General features: G+C 49.9%; 1 protein-coding gene across 4 annotated transcripts in view; it reads left to right on the top strand.

Moving 5' to 3' along the window:
* Positions 1 to 18,147, top strand: part of Elmo2 (engulfment and cell motility 2) — a 46,668-nt gene that overhangs the window by 15,301 nt on the left and 13,220 nt on the right. For 3 of the 4 annotated variants that reach the window (XM_045156340.1, XM_045156339.1, XM_004663888.2), the window contains 7 exons: positions 1,030 to 1,080; positions 5,490 to 5,671; positions 7,112 to 7,211; positions 8,387 to 8,538; positions 12,344 to 12,422; positions 13,675 to 13,710; positions 15,667 to 15,717. In XM_045156340.1, coding sequence (XP_045012275.1) covers positions 1,030 to 1,080; positions 5,490 to 5,671; positions 7,112 to 7,211; positions 8,387 to 8,538; positions 12,344 to 12,422; positions 13,675 to 13,710; positions 15,667 to 15,717 — 651 coding nt within the window. The remainder of the gene's footprint in view (positions 1 to 1,029; positions 1,081 to 5,489; positions 5,672 to 7,111; positions 7,212 to 8,386; positions 8,539 to 12,343; positions 12,423 to 13,674; positions 13,711 to 15,666; positions 15,718 to 18,147) is intronic. The other variant, XM_045156338.1, reaches the window with a different exon arrangement.

Here is an 18,147-nt window from a genome sequence, read left to right as displayed (position 1 = left end):
CTCTAAGGCCCTCTTAGAAGCTTTTTGCCTGGAGCAAGCAGGAGAGGAAGGGCTACCTGAAGCACCTGTGTCCGTTACAGTCGCCCCTCAGTATCCACAGGAAGTTGGTTCTGGACCCCCCTCCCCCAGCACATCGTCTTCAGATACACAAATAGTGCCATACCTACATGTAACCCAGGCATGTTTCCTGTACCTTACATTAAGGATGACATGTGGTACCCAATGCAATGGAAATGCTGTAAATAATTAGACTGTATTGTTGAGGGAATCCTGTAAGAAAAAAGTCCACACCATTCAAAAGCAGTTGTTTTCTCCACAAATACTTTTGGTTCACCGTTGGCTAAATTTGCCCTAGGTGGAGTTGGGAGGACGGTGCAGTGGGTAGAATGCTGTCGCTCAGGCCCGAGAACCTGAGTTCAGTCCCCAACCCCATGTAAGAAGCCAGGAGATATGATGGGCTTCTGTACTCCCAGCACTCTGGTGGAGAGATGGGAGGCAGAAACAGGATAACTTCCTGGGAGCTCAGATCTTCACTGTGGGCAACACAGCCAAGAATAGAAGGAGAGGAAAAGACGGTGGAAGGATGGGCTGGAGAGATGGCTAAGCACTTGCCTGTGAAGCCTAAGGACCCCGGTTTGAGGCTTGATTCCCCAAAACCCACGTTAGCCAGATGCACAAGGGGACGCACAAGTCTGGAGTTCATTTGCAGTGGCTGGAAGCCCTGGCGCGCCCATTCTCTCTCCCACTTTGTCTCTCTGTCTGTCACTCTCAAATAAATAAAAAATCAAAAATTTTTTTAAAAAGATGGTGGAAGGCAAAGACTGACTCCCTAAGTTGTCCTCTGAGCTCTACACGTGTGCCATGGCTTACTTGATCATACACCGCACCTTAGATGCCCATAAGTGTGGAAGCTACAGATATGCAGGGCCAACCATACTTTAAAAATGACCACAAGGACTTGTTGAGTCACTGCGCATGTACTGTTTTCATATTGTATCTTTTTGTTTCATTTTTCTCTTTGCTCTCCAGACACGAGGTGACATTAAGAATGGGACAATCTTACAGCTGGCAGTCTCCCCGGTAAGCATGCTTCCTCCCTCAGGAACTGACTGGTTTAACAGACATGTCTGAGTGCCTGTGGTGGGCCGGATTCTGCTCTAGAAATCAGGATGTGGGGGTGAAGTCAGAAAGGCCTCACCCCTCACAGCCTCGCAGAGCAAATGAGTGAGGGCAGCGGCGGGACCTTTCCAGGGACTTAGGGAGCTGTGGGAACTCAGAGAGGGACCCTCAACTCAGCCTTGGGGGGGGGGGGGTTCCAGAGAGCCTTCACTGAGCTACTGAAGGATAAGCTTGAGTTGTCTGGAGGAAGAAGAAAGCAAGACATGTCCGAGCACTGTATTGTTCAAGGGCTCTGTTCTCAGTTTACCCTAACTGTGTGGTGGCGGAGGCGGGAGCCCTGGCAGCTCAGGGAGAGTGGAATCCTTGAGAAGCTGAACCCTGAAGGTTCCTGCATGGCCCGCCTACATTTTTGCACTTTATCAAAAGGAAGCGGGTGACACACGGGGAGGTACACTCTTTAGATGTAAGTCTCGGGAAGATTATGCTCACTGCAGCCTGGAAGACGGGCTACAAGAAGGAAGGCTGGCTGCAGGAGGGACCTCGGAGTGGCTGGAAGGAATGCTCATGTCCCAGCAAAGGCGGTGGGCTGGAAAGACTGTTGTGAGGAATACTTAAGAGATGACCTTCATGAACATGGTCACATGCCGGATGTAGAGGACACATCTACTTGCTCCATATGAGCAACTCTTAAAAGATATTTTTATTTGTTTATTTGCAAGGAGAGAGAGGAGAGAGAATGGGCACACCAGGGCCTCGTGCCACTATTAATGACCCCCAGGTGCATACACCACTTTGTTTATCTGGCTTGAGGAATGAAACCCAGACTGTCAGGTCTTGCAAGCCCCTTTAACCACTGAGCCACCTCTTCATCCCCCTTTATGAGCAACTGTTAAAGACAACTCAAAGAAGAAACCATCAAGGCAGAGCCAGGTGTGGTGGTGCAAGCCTATAATCCCAGGACTCAGGAGGCTGAGGCAGGAGAATTATGAGTTGGAAGCCAGACTATAGAGAAGCTTGGATTACAGAGTAGAGACCCTGTCTCAAAAGAAGGGAAGGGGTCCAGGCCAGCCGCGGTGGCACACGCCTGTAAACCTAGCACTTGAGAGATGGGAACAGGAAGATCAGAAATTACTTCTTAAGAAATTCAGGGCCAGCCTGGTCTATATAGGACCCTGTCTCAAAAAACTAAAAACAAAGGGGCAGGGAAAGGTGTGCGGTAACTCTGGAGCCAAGCGAGGGGCCGCAGGTCAAGATGGAGGAAGGTTCGTTCTGCAGTTCATGGTAAGCAGATAGGGTAAACAGAACAGACAAGAAGGCAGGGGGCACCAGGATCTTCACAAAGCCAGGTCTAGTTGGGAAAGTGAGTGGAGAGATGGCAGAGGGCACAGTAATAGCTGGGGGAAAAATAGAGAGCCTTAAGTCTACCCATGTGTCAGGAAGCTTGGTTTCAAAGGAAATATACCGAAAAGGTAGTAACTCAGGGAATGTAGAGTCAAAAGATGGGCTTTTTGTTAGTTTTGCTTTTTTTGAGGTAGGGTCTTGTTTTAGCCCAGGCTGACCTGGAAGTCATTATGTAGTCTCAGGCTGGCCTTGAACTCAAGCGATCCTCCTTCCTCTGCCTCCCCAGTGCTGGGATTAAAGGCTTGTGTCACATGCCTAGCAGAGAGAGGGGGAGAGAATGGGTTCACCAGGGTCTCTAGCCTCTGCAGATGACTTCCAGATGCCTGCACCACGTAGTGCACCTGACTTTACTTGGGTACTGAGGAACTGAACTTGAGTCATTGGGCTTTGCAGGCAGGCGCCTTAAGCACTGAGCCATCTCTCCAGCCCAGGATATGCTTTTTTAAAATAGGTAAAACAAGGGAAGATGGCTCAGTGGATGAGGTGCTTTCTGGGCAAGGAATTTAGATCCCTGCCGGGTGGGTGTCGCAGTTTACCTGTAATCCCAGCAAGCAGAAGGCAGAGAAAGGGTCCCCACTATCTAGCTAGCTGGACTAGCAGAATTGGCATGCTTGGGGCTGAAGCCACAGAGTGATGAAGACACCCAGAGTCAGCCTCTGGCCTTTGCTCACATGTACATGTATGTGCTCCCACACACATGCAAGCATGCAAACACTCATGCACACACACAGCACGATACTCATGCCAAAAAAAATAAATAAGGAAAACATTGATGTACTTCAGAACTTAACGCAATTGGGCTAAGAAGTAGTGAAAGGTCTCACTCTTTCTGTACCTTCACTGGGCTCTCCACCTCTGTGGTCTTATGCCTCCTGGCCCTCTCTGGGTTCCCAACCTCTCTGGCCCCTCACAGTTGTTAGTTTCTGTTTTATGTGTCCTTATAAGAGTTCAGAAGGGAGAGGGGAAGGTTGAAGGTGCAGGACAGGGGTCAGGACAGATAGGGTTCAGGGCCCAAGTAGAGGGGATCACCTTGACTGCTAGGCCTGTGACAGATGACCAGCAAGGGTACAGCCTTGGTCAACTTTGTAGGTCTGCCAGGAAATTCAGGGGAGGGTGGCACCTGTTGTCTTGGCGAGGAGACACCAGCCCACCCGAGAGGAAGGGAAGTATAGAGAAGTTCCAACACACTAACTGCACGCCTGGGCCATGCTAAGGGGTTTGTGTCCTGTCTCTAAATCCTGACAAGGAGCCGAGAGGAGAGGACGACGCTCTTGAAAGCCTCATTTTACAGACAGGGAAACTGAACAGGTTTCAAAACTTGCTACTTGTCACACAGCTGAGCAAGTAGTGAAGTCAGCCCTGTGTGACTTGGATCTTGTCCTCTCCCTCCTTCACTGAAGGACTTCACACACACACCCAGCTCTGCTGGCTTCACATAATGGCCCAGGAGTTCCTCACTTCTGTGGAAATACAAAAACCTTTTATAGGCCTCTTCACAAAGTGCTTGGCTTTCCCAGAAGCCCCTCTGTCTGGAGCCAAGGCAGCAGCCAGGAAGGCTGCCTCCAGAGGAAAGCTGACATTTGGACTGGCGTGTCTCAGTGTGACGCAGGCAGTGCTATGCGCATTGTTCGAGCCCGTGACCTTTTCTCACCACACGCTTCTCCTCTGCCTTAGGATCTGGAGGATTTGTGGATTGCTGAGAGCTGGCCCCTCTGTAACAGTAAAAGAGGAGAGGCGAAGGGGCATAGTGGCCTGCCTCCTTGCCCTCTGCCGCCGTCTTGCAGAACTGGGCTTTAGGCAGTAGCCAGATATTGAGAAAAAAGAAAGATGGCAGGAGCATTTTTGCTCTTAAGATGCATCTTTCCAGCCAAGAATGTTAAGTTCAAAACATAGCGGAGGATGAGACTATGTGTTAGCAAGGAATAATGGTGGGGGGGGGGCAGGAGAGGAGGGATTTGAGCCGAGACTGGAGGCAAGAAGCAAGCACCCTGCTGGTGGAAGTTGCCAGGGTGGGAGGAAGGCTCGTCTTCCCAGCCGTCATGTTCATAGAGCTCTTTCGCAATGAACGTCTTCAGCTTCTTGACATTTGTGGCTTCCCTGGGACTGTTCATTTGAGGAATGATGGTGTGAAACCTTGACAGTTCCTGAAACATTGGAAGGCTTATCACATGTTAAAATTAGAAGGGACCTTAAGAGTCACTGGATAAAATTCTAGTGCAGTGAGCCCTTAGTGTGTCTCTGTCAGATTCCAGGTTCGCCTTCATTGCTGTTAGTGGCAGGGAGCCAGGTTCCTCAAGGGAACCCTCCTCTTCTGTTAAGTAGTTTCGTTAATAGAAAACTCCCCAGACCTGCCTCTCAGTGATGTGGATCTCCCAGATCCCCAGATCTCCCAGATCTCTCTAGATTTCTTTGGTAGGAGTGTGTGTGTGCGTGCGTCTCCACACTTAAATGTGTGTGGCATTGGGTGTCTGTCTCAGTACTTTATACCTTATTTTTTTGAGACATGGTCTCTCTGATCCTGGAGCTCACAATTTCAGCTAAGAGTAACCAACCAGTGATCTCCAACGATTTCCTTGTCTTCAGCCTCCTCAGCACTGGGATTAGAGGCGTGCACCACCATGCCTGGCTTTTTACATGGGGCTAGGGATCCAAACTCAGGTCCTCATGTTTGTGTGCCAAGCTCATTACCAATTGAGCCATCTCCTCAGTGCTAGGAATTGTTTGTTTTTAAATGTGTAATGCACTAGAGGATACAGAAAAAACAAATACAGCTAACTACAGATTGGTCTTGGCATACTGGAAATTCCTTGATTGGTCCAATAAACATTTATTTAGCAGCTCCTAAGCCGTGTGAAAAACTAATTCGGTCTGGGGCTCAAATGTCTGCAGAAAAGCCCCCATGAGCTATCCACAGAGTAGTAACCTGTCGCAAGGAGCAGATGGCATCTGTTTTGTCCCTGGTCTTGCAGTCCCGGGCTGCACGCCAGCTGATGGAAAGGACCCAGTCCTCCAACATGGAGACGCGGCTGGATGCCATGAAGGAGCTGGCCAAGCTCTCGGCTGATGTGACTTTTGCCACGGAGTTCATCAACATGGATGGCGTTGTTGTGCTGACAAGGCTCGTGGAGAGCGGAACCAAGCTCCTGTCCCAGTGAGTACCGCAGCAGCCTTCTCCCAGGGCTTCCGTGGGGGCACACGGGGGCACTGCACCCTGGCTGCACACAGCATTGGGCTAAGCTGGAGTCCACACCCAACGGTCTCCTTCCCTGTTGGGGTCTGGCACCTCAGAGTCCAGGGGGCTGTGAGTGACTCACTGCCACTGTTACCCAGTGCCAGGCCAAGTAGTCGTGAAGGTAGGGGCTGTAGGAGTTAAGAATAAAGAGAACAGTCCATGATGGACTTTGCCATTTAAGGAAAGTTCTTGGCGTAACGACAGTTAGGGAGCAGACTGGACCATTTCATTGGGGACAGATCTCTCCTGACTCCTTCCTTCCCCATGTGCATGCACTCACACAGCCTTCCCTCATGTGTGCCATGTTTCCCCTGCCATTGCTATCTCCCTGCTGCACACGTGAGGAGCTCAGGAATTGATGCCACCCCACGAGCGTCTTTACTGCCCCCCAGAGTCGAGTGGATATGGTAGGAAACAGTGGCTCTGATCAGCGAGTGACAAATGCTCAGATTTCTGCCTAAGCCTACTGAGCCTAAGCTGGCAGACAGGGAGTCCGAAATCTTCTCTCAGGCGATGGCTGAGCCCCTGAAATTTTTAGCTAAACCAAGCAGCTAATCATGGGTATTTGTATTAAGTCTGGAGTCTTCCACATGCACTGAAGTCCTAAAGCCTCTGGCTGCCATCGGCGAAGTGCAGGGCTGCGCCAGTGCAGCCTTAGTTTCCGCCTCTTGAAATGGGGATGATGCCCTCCTTGTGCTGAGGGTATGAGCAGCCCTGCTATGGGGCTTCCTCTGTACATGCTGGTAAATGGAAGTACAGTGTGCTGATTACAGAGCACTGCGCCGATACTTAGAGGATGACATGTGCAAGGGGGTCAGAGGCAGGAGACACCCTAATTCTTACAGCAGCATTACTGCAAGGCTCCACACCCTTCCTCAGTTTCCCTCACAACCACACTGGGCAGCCAATGCTGTGAAACTCGCTCAGTTTATAGGGGAAAAAAACTGAAGTTGGAGAAGATGAAGTGTGCATGGTTAATAACTGGTTGAACAACGGTCAGGCTTTCTCCCTTACTCTAGTGCCTTTTGGCTTAAAGGGGACATAAGCTCTTAGGTCTCCAACCAGCATCAGTTTGATGAAAGTGTGTTTTGAGAGGTAGATGACTAACGGATGGAGCAGTATGGAGAAGGCAAGCCTGGTTACCCAGCAGCCTGCTGTATTACTAGATGCCCAGGCTGCGTCTGTTCCGCACCTGGCCAGGCTTGCATATGGGCTCCTGCTGTTCCTTCGATGGATTTTCCAGGGCTATTTACTGAGGTCTGTGTTGTAGCTACCTTCACACTTCTGTTCCCCGCATCTGAATCTCTGTATTATTTTGTGTGTGTGTGTGTATGTGTGTGTGTGTCGTGCGTGTCTCAGCTACAGTGAGATGCTGGCATTCACCCTGACTGCCTTCTTAGAGCTCATGGACCATGGCATTGTCTCCTGGGACATGGTTTCAATCACCTTTATTAAGCAGGTGAGGTCTCTAAGTTCTGTCTCTCATCCCTTTCTCTGGGCGTAAGGGGAGGTGCGGGCAGTATGGCCTGTTCACTCTGGCAAAGGTCAGCTTTATGTCCCCTGGGGCTGCATTTCTCATCATCCAGGTATCATCTTCCCATGGCAACTGAAAGATTTATACGTTGCTGAACAGATGCTCCTCGGTTTACAATGAGCTCTGACTTGATAAACGCATCATGAGTTGAAAATAGCATCAGGTTGAAATGCAGGTACTGCCCCAGGCCTGCCGAGCCTCCCAGCTTACTTAGCAGCTCAGTACACAGTAATGTCCTAGGCCTGACTGGGAGCTGTGGTTCGTTTCCAGTGCCCACAAGACAGGCTGTCATCATCACTTGCCCAGGACAAGAACAAAATGCGAAGGATGGTTTATCTTGGGGCTGCACCAAGAGGCCACAGCAGGCCTCTCACTGAATGTACTCCAAGCAGAACTGGTTTTCAGTGAGACTTGGAATAAAACAGCCAGTCAGTCAGCACCATCCCAGAGCCTTCTGGCCTGTTTCCTTAGCTCTCTCTTCTCCATGGGCAGAAAATGTGCATGTCACCTACAAATGTGCTTTCCAGTCACACAGCTGCCAGCTAGCCTCCTTGACTTATGAGAAGGGCACTTCTGGTTCTGCACTCCTTTCTTCTGCCAGGAGGGGCAGTGTCAGTTAGAAAACTGAGCTAAGACCAGTGAATGGTGCTATACCCACAGCCTAGTATTTCACCCACTCCTGGCTTGGGACACCGGGAACTTCCTGGCACCAGGAAGTGAGCATGTGTTGAGCACTGAGAAGAATTCGATTGCAAGGCCTCTCACTCTGAAGGTCTAACTTGGTGTAGGGAGGAAGGGTATGTCAGAAGAGAAGAGGAGAAGATCTGGGATTAGCAGATCCTGTTTTTCTATACTGGATTTTCTTATGCCTGAACTCTTATTTTGAAAAGAAGGATTAGGCTCTCAGATTTTGAGGAAACACAGTCAGGTGGATACTTACTATCCTCCCAGATGGAGGAGTCCTGGCACGTTGGCTGGAGCACCATAGACCAGATGCCATGATGCCCCTAGCCACTGCTGCCCACACTCAGGCAGCATGACCAGGAAAAAGCTTATGGGGGTTCCTGTGCCCTGAGCGCCCCACCCCTCTCTGGGTCTAGATTGCAGGGTATGTGAGCCAGCCCATGGTGGACGTGTCCATCCTGCAGCGGTCCCTGGCCATCCTGGAGAGCATGGTGTTGAACAGCCAGAGCCTGTACCAGAAGATAGCGGAGGAGATCACCGTGGGACAGCTCATCTCACACCTGCAGGTGTGAGTAAGAGGCCCAGCGCTCCCTCCCTCCCTCCCCACACTGTTTCTTCTCTTTCCTCGGACAATTCTGCCTCTGCCATGCACATCCCTTCAGCACCTCCACCACACAAGCACCAGGGAATTCCTCCTGAAGTCCAGGCCCCATCTTGCCAGGCCGCTAAAACCCTCTGAGACTCTTCTTTCCCTTTAGACCAGTGCTAAGGTTCTCAGTATCCCCCGCCACTCGGGGGCCAGGGAGAGCCAGGCACGTCCACTGCTGAGGGCCTGGAAGGCTCGCTTACTATGAAGGTGATGTTGATATAAATTTTGTATTTTCATTACGTGTGTTGTGTCTGAAACTTTAAGAACAAAGACCCATTGTATCTGAGTCCCCTGCCTGGGTTTAAGTGGAAGCTTGGTTTATAGTTGTTGGCTGGGCACTTACAGAGTCAATAGTGTGCTCAGCAAGAAATGTGGTGGCGCACGCCTTTAATCCCAGCCCTCGGGAGGCAGAGGCAGGAGGATCGCTGGATCGCTGAGAGACCAAAGCCACCCTGAGACTACATAATGAATTCCAGCTCAGCCTGAGCTAGAGTGAGACCCTACCTCAAAAAACCAAGAAATAGTTAAATGAAAGAAGCATGGGACAGGTGTGAGGTTAGGGTACTAGTTCAACTCCTGGCTGCATGGAATGCAAGGTCTCTGCCTTCAGCAAGTACCTACTCTCTGCCAGCCTCAGTGTCTTCATCTGTAGACGTGGGTGAGTCATCCCCACCCCCCACCCCGTCCCCAGATTTCCAAGGATCCAAAATTTAAGAAGGGACTGGCATGGTGGCCAGCCCAGATCAACACCTAACCTAAGGATTTTGGGGTTTGTTGGTTTTTTACAAGCTTAGTGTATCTTAGCTGTAATAAAACCAGATGGCTGGTGGCCTCTGTGAAGTAGGTTTCTTTTCTTTCTATAATTTTGTCTTCGCTTGGAACCAGTGTTCACGACGTTGGGTCTGGCCTTCCCAGCAGGGTGGTAAGACTTTTAGTCCTGCTGGGCTCAGCGCTCCTTCCTGCCAGTTGGAGGATGTGGTCTGAAGGGCTCCCCGCTGGGTCCTGAGGAAGTCTGAGCTCCCAGATCCAGCTGCTCTGTCTCCACTGAACTATGCTCCCCAGGTTAATCCAAGAGAAGAGAAAGCATAACAATTTCACCTTGTCACTTTTTAAATTTCCCCTTTGGGGTTTTGTTTGTTTGATTTTGATTTTTTTTCAAGGCGAAGTCTTAACTCTAGCCCAGGGTGACCTGGAACTCACTCTGTAGCACCAGGCTGGCCTCAAACTCACAGTGATCCTTCTCCCTCTGCCTCTTGAGTGCTGGGATTAAAGGGTGTGCCAGCATGCCTGGCTATAACTCTTTCCTTTTCATTGTGGCTGGTTTTTAAATTTTCTTTTTTCAAATTTTTGTTTATTTTTATTTATTTATTTGAGAGAGACAGAGAGAGAGAGAGAAAGAGAGAGAGAGAATGGGCGCGCCAGGGCTTGCAGCCACTGCAAACTAACTCCAGACGCGTGTGCCCCCTTGTGCATCTGGCTAACGTGGGTCCTGGGGAATTGAGCCTCGAACTGGGGTCCTTAGGCTTCATAGGCAAGTGCTTAACCACTAAGCCATCTCTCTAGCCCTGTTGCTGGTTTTTAAATTATTTTTTTTATTGACTTGTGAGCAGAAAATGAGGGAAAGAAAGAGAAAGAGTAACAGGAGCATACGGGCACACCGGGGCCTCTTGCTGCTACAGATGAACTTCAGGTGTGTGTGCCACTTTGTGCATCTTGCTTTCTGTGGATACTGGGGAATAGAACTTAGGCTGGCAGGCTTTGCTGAGCCATCTCCCCACCCCCCTTTTTTTTGAGAGTGTCTTATATAGCCGAGGCTAGCCTAGAACGTGTTACGGAGCTGAGCCTAGCCTTGAGCTCCCAGTATTCCTGCCTTCTCATTCCCAGTGCTGCCATTACAAGCATGCGCCAACATGCCCGGCTTCACCATGGCACTGTTAAAGACTACTTCAGCCCCAGCTTGCTTTCTTCTTTTTAATTTTTTTTTGTTTATTTATTTGAGAGTGAGAGATAGAGAGAGAAAGAGGCAGATAGAGAGAGAGGGAGAATGGGCACATCAGGGCCTCCAGCCACTGCAAACAAACTCCAGACGCATGTGCCTCCTTGTGCATCTGGCTAACGTGGGTCTTGGGGAATCGAGCCTTGAACTGGGGTCCTTAGGCTTTACAGGCAAAGGCTTAGCCTCTAGGCCATCTCTCCAGCCTTTTTTTTTTTTTTTTAATTTATTTTCAGCCCCAGCTTTCATACCTGAAGAACCAACAAGGCTGAGTAGGACGAGAGCAACATTTTGAACCCTGGAGAGAGCATTCTCATTTCCCATAACATTACACTTCTCTGTTTCTTGACTCTGAATTGGAGATGACCACAGTAGCCTCCCCAAAGATGACAGAGGAACGTGCATTTCTTTTTTTTTTAACCTATTTATTTATTTACTTTTTCAAATTTTTATTAACAACTTCCATGATTATAAAAAAAATCCCATGGTAATACCCTCCCTCCCCCCACTTTCCCCTTTGAAACTCTGTTCTCCATCATATCCCCTCTCCATCTCAATCAGTCAAAATAAAAGACTGATTGGGAACGTGCACTTCTTAGGGGTCACGCGTGACTACTCTGGACCCACACTATTAGCAGCACACACGTGCTCAGTGTGGCATCTCCTTGACAAGGAGGGGTCACAGAGGGCACCCATGCACATGCCGGGATGCTAAGAGTCCAGAGCATGGCTATAGTTGTTTTCTTCACTTAAGTAAGAGAAGTTTGTAGTCAAAGCTTCGAAAAGACAAAAGAACGCAAAAGACGCACGGCCACATTCTCCCACCTCCTGACACGACCACTGCTGACATTCAATTCATGTCCCTCCAGGATGTTGTGTTCCTTTCCATGCTTTTAACAAAACTGACATACTACTATACCTACTCTGTGTACCTTAGTGTTTCTATAAAGACATCCTTCCATGTCCAAGATTCTTCCAAAAACATAATTCTGAACCTCCCAGATGTCTTTGAAAGTCCACTCACTGCTATGAACTTTTCCCTCTTTGGAAAAGAAAGCATACAATAACTAGATACATAGAATAATTTCTGGGTTCACAGATACCCTAAGCTATCTCTGAGTTCCGGGGTAAGAATCTTTATCCTAAAACACAATTTCAGGAGCAATTTAGGGTTCTTGCTGCTATGGAGAGTGTTTGGATCACTTAACATTCCTGTCTCTTTTTTTTTTTTTTTTCTCTCTCTTTTGGTTTTTCAAGGTAGGCTCTCACTCTAGCTCAGGCTGACCTGGAATTCACTATGTAGTCTCAGGGTGGCCTTGAACTCATGATAATCCTACTATCTCTGCCTCCCAAATGCTGGGATTAAAGGTGTGAGCCACCATATCTGGCTAAATGTGTAGCCCAGGCTAGCCTCAAACTCCTGATCCTCCTGCCTCCGCATCTTCAGCAATATCCTACATGTGTGCGCCACCACAACCGGTACATTCCCGTCTTTTTAGTGGTATCTAGTCAAGCAGTCTGTCAATCCATCACACCTAGCTTTCCCACCGCTCTCTTGGATAAATTCCTATGATGGAGTTCCTGCATCAAGAATATGCCTGCCTTTCTTGCTCCACAGACTTAGCCCCAGGTTGTTGTTTGATATCTGTGATTGTTTTTAGCTGTCTGTGAGCATCATCACCTTACTCTTGCATTGTCTGATCTCCCCTGCCTCTGCCTCTGTTGACACAGCTCCAACCAGGAGATCCAGACCTACGCCATCGCACTCATTAACGCGCTGTTCCTGAAGGCTCCTGAGGACAAGCGGCAGGTCTGTGGCTGCCTCTCCCCGCCTTTCCTGTTGGGCTCTTCTGAGAAGAATTCCCACCACACCCACTCTGCTAGGCAGAGAGAAGAAATCTAGCCCTGCTCCCAAGAGTTCCCCCCTCTAACCTGTGGCCAGAGTCAAGCACAGTCAGGCCCTGGGGAAAAAACTGGGAGGGGCGGCTCGCTGATTCTTGGTTCAGAGCAGAGGCCTGAAAGCTTTTCCTCTGAGAATATTCTCTACTTCGTGGACCAATGTGCTATCTCAACCTGGCTATTATAGCCAGAAGCACCTCAGACAAGAGGAGAACAGGTACGGTTGTCTTCCTATAAAACCCATTTACACAGACAGCCAACAAGCCCAGTGTACCCACTGGTGAGAAAGCCAAGAATATGAAAAGGGAGCCGGACACACACCTTTAATCCCAGCCCTCAGGAGGCAGAGGTAGAAGAATCACTGTAAGTTTGAGGACGCCTGAGACTACATAGTGAATTCCAGGTCAGCCTGGCCTAGAGAGACCCTACCTAGAAAAAACAAAACAAAACAAAGGATATGAAAAGGGAGACCCTCTGACCATCATTGCTAGGGACCCAGGGGTCTGGGGTTAAAAGAATTTAGCATAGTTTCACGTGTAGAGGTCCTGTGATCCAAACCCTACGCCTTCCTCTCCTCACATCACCGTGTGAGGCTATGCAAATACGTTACGCTCTGCCTCTCTGAACCTGTTTCCTCACCTACAATGCGGGGAGAGACATTTGTTGTGCTTGTTCACGAGGGTCTCATGGGGACAAACACGACCCCTGCTTTACAAATGAGGGGCACAGGAATCAGCTGAGCAGTAGAGCAGGCACCGACCTCAGTGGAGGTCCTGGCACGGGGTCCTTTTCCCACCTCTGGTTGGGTGGGTGGCTCAGCCTCCCTGGGTCTCAGCTCCTTTTTCTGCAGAATGAAAGAGCCGGTGAAATGGTCTCTGAGGCCTCCAACATTAACATGCTAGGGCTCTCAGACCAAAGCTCGTGCTGTTCAGAGGAAGACCTTAATTCTGTGACTATCGTGGGCATGCTAAAATGAAATCCAAGGGGGCCAGGAGCCAAACGCCAGGTAGATTCTAGAGAGAGGCCTGCAAGCATCACTGGTCTGTCTGTCCTTGTCTGTCTGGGTGATCTGGTCTGTGACTCTCTTCCTGGTCCTTGTTTGGATGTCAGCTGAAAGCTCATTCCGTCTGCTTCTCTCTGTGCTTTTTGCTTTCTGCCGGCAGGACAAGCACCTTAATCCTCTAGACCTGCCCGTCACTGTAAGTAGCGCGGCTGTGTGGAAAGGGCCTTCGCTCTTTCCGGTGGGAGGTCGTGGAGGCAGGAACCTACCTCAAGGCTGGTCTAGCCGGTGAGGGAGCCCAAGGCCCAGGAGAGGTTAAAGGCTGCAAATCGCACATCCAGGTCACACAGGACTCAGGATGTGGCCCAGGCTTTCCTTTGTGACTTGCCCTTTGTGAGTGTGTGGCTCAGCAGGGGAAAGATCATCATCACTGTGGCTTTTGTCCAGGTGATCACGTGGATGTCGCACCTCTCATCTCAAGAGAATAAGTGAATGAGGGCAACTCGGGCCCTGTCAGGACTTTCCCTAGATAGACTTGAGGGGGCTTAGACCAGTAGCAAACACTCATTGCTTGGTTAGAAGGAGCTTTGGAGAGGCCGTGGAAGGGGCTGCATGCTCCCCACCCCAGCACACTAGGGGGACACTTGGTTAAGGACGTTCCCACTCGGATCTCGAGACTGCTGTTGGCTGCCCACCTTGTGTGCTGTCCACAGCAAGGTTTAAAAGTTCAGCCAACAAAAAGAAGTTTCCAGGCCACCTTGCTCCTCTGCCAGCCAGGATGTGCTGCATAGCGGCAAAGTGAGACTACCCTCTCCCGAGAGCCCCAACCACCTGGAACATGCGTAGAGATTTAGAAGTGAGAAAGACCTTTCAGCTGGAGGAAAATGAGAGAGCTCACCAATACTACTAAATAGGAGAGGTGTGACAACTCCCTCAGGCCTGCTGATTTACAGCTGTCTATAAAGCTAAATGAAGGCAGCTGTTGAGAAGGGAAGACATTCTAATTAACATTAGTACAAACTGACTGCTGACATTGGAAGGAGGAGACAGAAAGATGGTGAAAAGCTGTCAGAAAAATTAAAAGCATCGTAACCGGGGGCCATTCTGCTCAGGCGAAAATAGCTTCACGATTCAGTAGCTCCTGGGGGCAGGGCAGTGTCATAGCAGAGCCCCCCAAGTGTTCTTTGTGATGAGTCCAAGTCTTGGGCAATGACTGAGCAATAATTACTGTCGCCTCCAGAAGTGAAGGATGTATGTAGATTTATGGGGGGGTGATTTTTTTAATGAGAGAGTGAGAGAGAAACCAGGAACTCTAGCCAATCGAACTCCAGATGCGTGCACCACCTAGTGCACATGTGCAGCCTTGTGCCCTTGCATCACATTGTGCATCTGACTTACGTGGGATCTGGAGAGTCGAACACGGGCCCTTAGGCTTCATAGGCAAGTGCCTTAATTGTTAAGCCATCTCTGCAGCCCTAGATTTTAAAAAAATTGGCAAAATATTAGTGCTCATAGAACCCTTAAAACGTTGCTCTGGAAGACTCGTTTAAGTGGGATACTTTATTTCCTGGGCAAACTAAACAAATAGAATGTTCCTGCCAAAGTCTGAGCCAAATAAGAGTTTTCAAAAAGGTGAAGCTATCATGAAAACTTACACAAAGGCACCCAGCACATTGCTGCTGACCAGGCTAGAGTGACTCAGGTCACCATTGGGTGCTGGACCCGGGCCTTGTCAGCTGTGTGGTCAGTGCTTCTGAGATCTCCGAGCCATTCCTGTGGCACCCACCTGGGACCGTGCGTGTGGCTGGGGACCCGTCCTGCTGCTGTGTGCTCCTTGTGCCATGTCCGTTGCCCAGCATCTGCGTGGCAGTGTCCTGTCATAGCCGCGTGCCTCTGTGAAGACAGACAATGCGCTTGTGCATTTCTTGTGCCCCAAGGAAGTTAATTTGCATTCATGTAAAAAAAAAGTGAGGGAATTTTTTAGAGTGTGAAATATATTTAATGGTCAGTGGGTTTTCTTCTGCTCATTCATTTTTCATGTGAAAGGAATAGAATTAAGAAAAAGGCCCCAGAACTATACCACCTCCTTCCTCTTGCTAGCGGCTGCAGACGCGAGCTGCCGCCCTCCTTTACACTCACTGGGTTTTCTCCACAGGACATGGCCAATGCCTTTGCTCAGAAGCACCTCCGCTCCATAATCCTGAACGTAAGTGCCCAGGACACGCTGTCCTTTGTTTCCTTAATAGCAGTTGTTACCGTTAGCATGGCTGTTACGTGGAAATAGAGTGGCAGGGATGCACAGGGAACTTATGAGCAGGAGCTAAGCACCGCGTGTGGGGTACGTGTGCTCGTAGGTATGTTTGGGTATGTGGGTACATGCATGTGGAGACCAGAGGTTCTTCATTAAGGTGGGGTTGCACTCTAGCCCAGGCTGAGCTGGAACTCACTGTGCAGTCTCAGGCTGGCCTCAAACCCACAGCAATTTTCCTGCCTTTGCCTCCCGAGTGCTGGGGTTAAAGGCATGGGCCACCACACCCGGCCCCCGTATTTCTTAAGATAGGATCTCTCACTGACCTCAGAGCTCCCCTATTCAGCACGACTAGCTAGCCAGTAAGCCTGGGGGTCCACATGTCTCCGGCACTCCACTGCTGGGATTGCAGGACCGTGCTGCCACACCCGACAGGAGTCCAAACTCAGCCCCTCACACTCGCACAGGAAGAACTTTACCCACTGAGCCCTGCGAGCGCTTCTCAAACTGGAATGCTTTTTCTCCTCCTCGGTGAGGAGAGCTGTCTCTAGGAAGCCATCCCACCAGGGACCGTAGCACCGGGGATTATTTCAGGAAAGAGCCAGAAAGAGAGTGAGAGAATGACATCTGGTTTTTATGCCCATGCCCTTGGGGTGTGGCAGTTTGCCCAGTGGAAGGGAGGGGCTGGTGGAGGTGTGGCTGGTGCTAAGGGAAAGGGAGATTGTTCGGCTTGATCTCCTGGTGAGTTTTCGCTGGGTGGCAGGGAGGAGAGGAGGATGGGTGGGCAGTTCGGAGTCTCTTACGTTCCAGCATCTTTGCTTACATGAAAGAGAACAGAGCTGGGTGTGGGGGCACACACCTTTAATCCCAGCACTTGAGAGGCAGAGGTAGGAGGATCGCCGTGAGTTCGAGGCCAGCTTGAGACTACAGAGTGAATTCCAGGTCAGCCTGTACCAGAGTAAGACCCTACCTTGAAAAAAGAAAAGAGAGAGACAGAGACAGACAACTTTTGAAAGAAGAGGAGAAGCCTTATGAGGTGGGGTGAATTCCACAGTGATCATCTCTCTGACATCTCTGGCTGAAAATGGCTGTTAGGTTAGAGGCTTTTCCATTGAAAGTTTAAAGGCCCCTGTCTGTATGCTTGCATCAGGAGAAGTCTGAGTAACCTGCTGGGGTGGTCTGGAAAAAAGTTAGCAGAAGGCTAGAGAGGGCTGTGAATATAAGAATTAAAAGTGGTTATTGAGGGCTGGAGAGATGGCTTAGCAGTTAAGGCGCTTGCCTGCAAAGCCTATGGACCTAGGCTCAACTCCCCAGAACCCATGTAAGCCAGATGCACAAGGTGACACGTGTGCACAAGGTGGTGTACATGTCTAGAGTTTGCAGTGGCTTAGGCCCTGATGTGCCCATTCCCTCTCTTTCTCATAAAAAAGTGGTTATTGAGGAAGCACCAACTGAATCTTTTGAAATGGACCATATGAGGAGGCAGGCGGACAAAGAGGCTGAACTGTCAACTCTTGGCACTTATGGCACTGGAAAATAGTAGATGTGGGGGTGTCATCTGAAGGTGACAGGCAGGCAGGACACGCAGGCAGTGTAGCTGGAGGGCTCTGCAGTCAGAGGCGGGGGCAAGGAGCAAAGCTGTGCTGAGGCTGGAGCGATCGATCGCGTCAGTCCTTAGCCCCAGTGTGACTGAGGAGTCTTCGGGTGCTGAAAGAGGCATATTTGAAGGAACTGGGAGCTTCCTGAGGGCGAAGGAGGCGTTGCTGGGGACCCTGGGAAGAGCCCTCCTTCCTTGTGATTGTAGTGGTTATGAGCGCAGGAGGGCAAATGTGGGTCGATGGGGGAGATGAGAACTGAGGATCTGGATTCAAAGGAAGCAAGTTTATCAGGTGTCAAAACAAAGGAAGGGCTGGAGAGATGGCTTAGTGGTTAAGGCGCTTGTCTGCAGAGCCTAAGTACCCAAGTTCAATTCCTCAGCACCCACATAAGTCAGATGCACAAGGGCGCTCATGCTTCTGGAGTTCGTTTGCAGTGGCTAGAGGTCCTGGCGTGCCCATCCTATCTGCCTCTTTCTCTCTCTCAAATAAATAAATAAAAATATTTAAAAACAAAAAAACCAAAGGAAAGCCCACAGACCGTAGTGAGGGGAGTAAAAGAAACATCGAGGTCGGGTAAGAAAGGCTGAATAAAGCTTACCGTGCGCTGTAGAGTCGGCCTGCCCCGCTCTGTCACTTTGCAACCTTCTTTGATCTCCAACAGTGTCAGCCACCTCCTTGGCTGTTTGATTTGCTCAGCTGGGTTTGAGGACTAAACGAGCCAGTGCTTAGCAGGGTGCCTGGCACCTGGTGAGACTTTCTATGGGTAGAACTGGACACCAAGGTGACAGAA

Source organism: Jaculus jaculus, chromosome 8, assembly GCF_020740685.1.
Source record: "Jaculus jaculus isolate mJacJac1 chromosome 8, mJacJac1.mat.Y.cur, whole genome shotgun sequence".
Classification (NCBI taxonomy): domain Eukaryota; kingdom Metazoa; phylum Chordata; class Mammalia; order Rodentia; family Dipodidae; genus Jaculus; species Jaculus jaculus.
The sequence above is the reverse complement of the archived record's forward strand: the minus strand, read 5'-3'. Positions and strand labels throughout refer to the sequence as shown.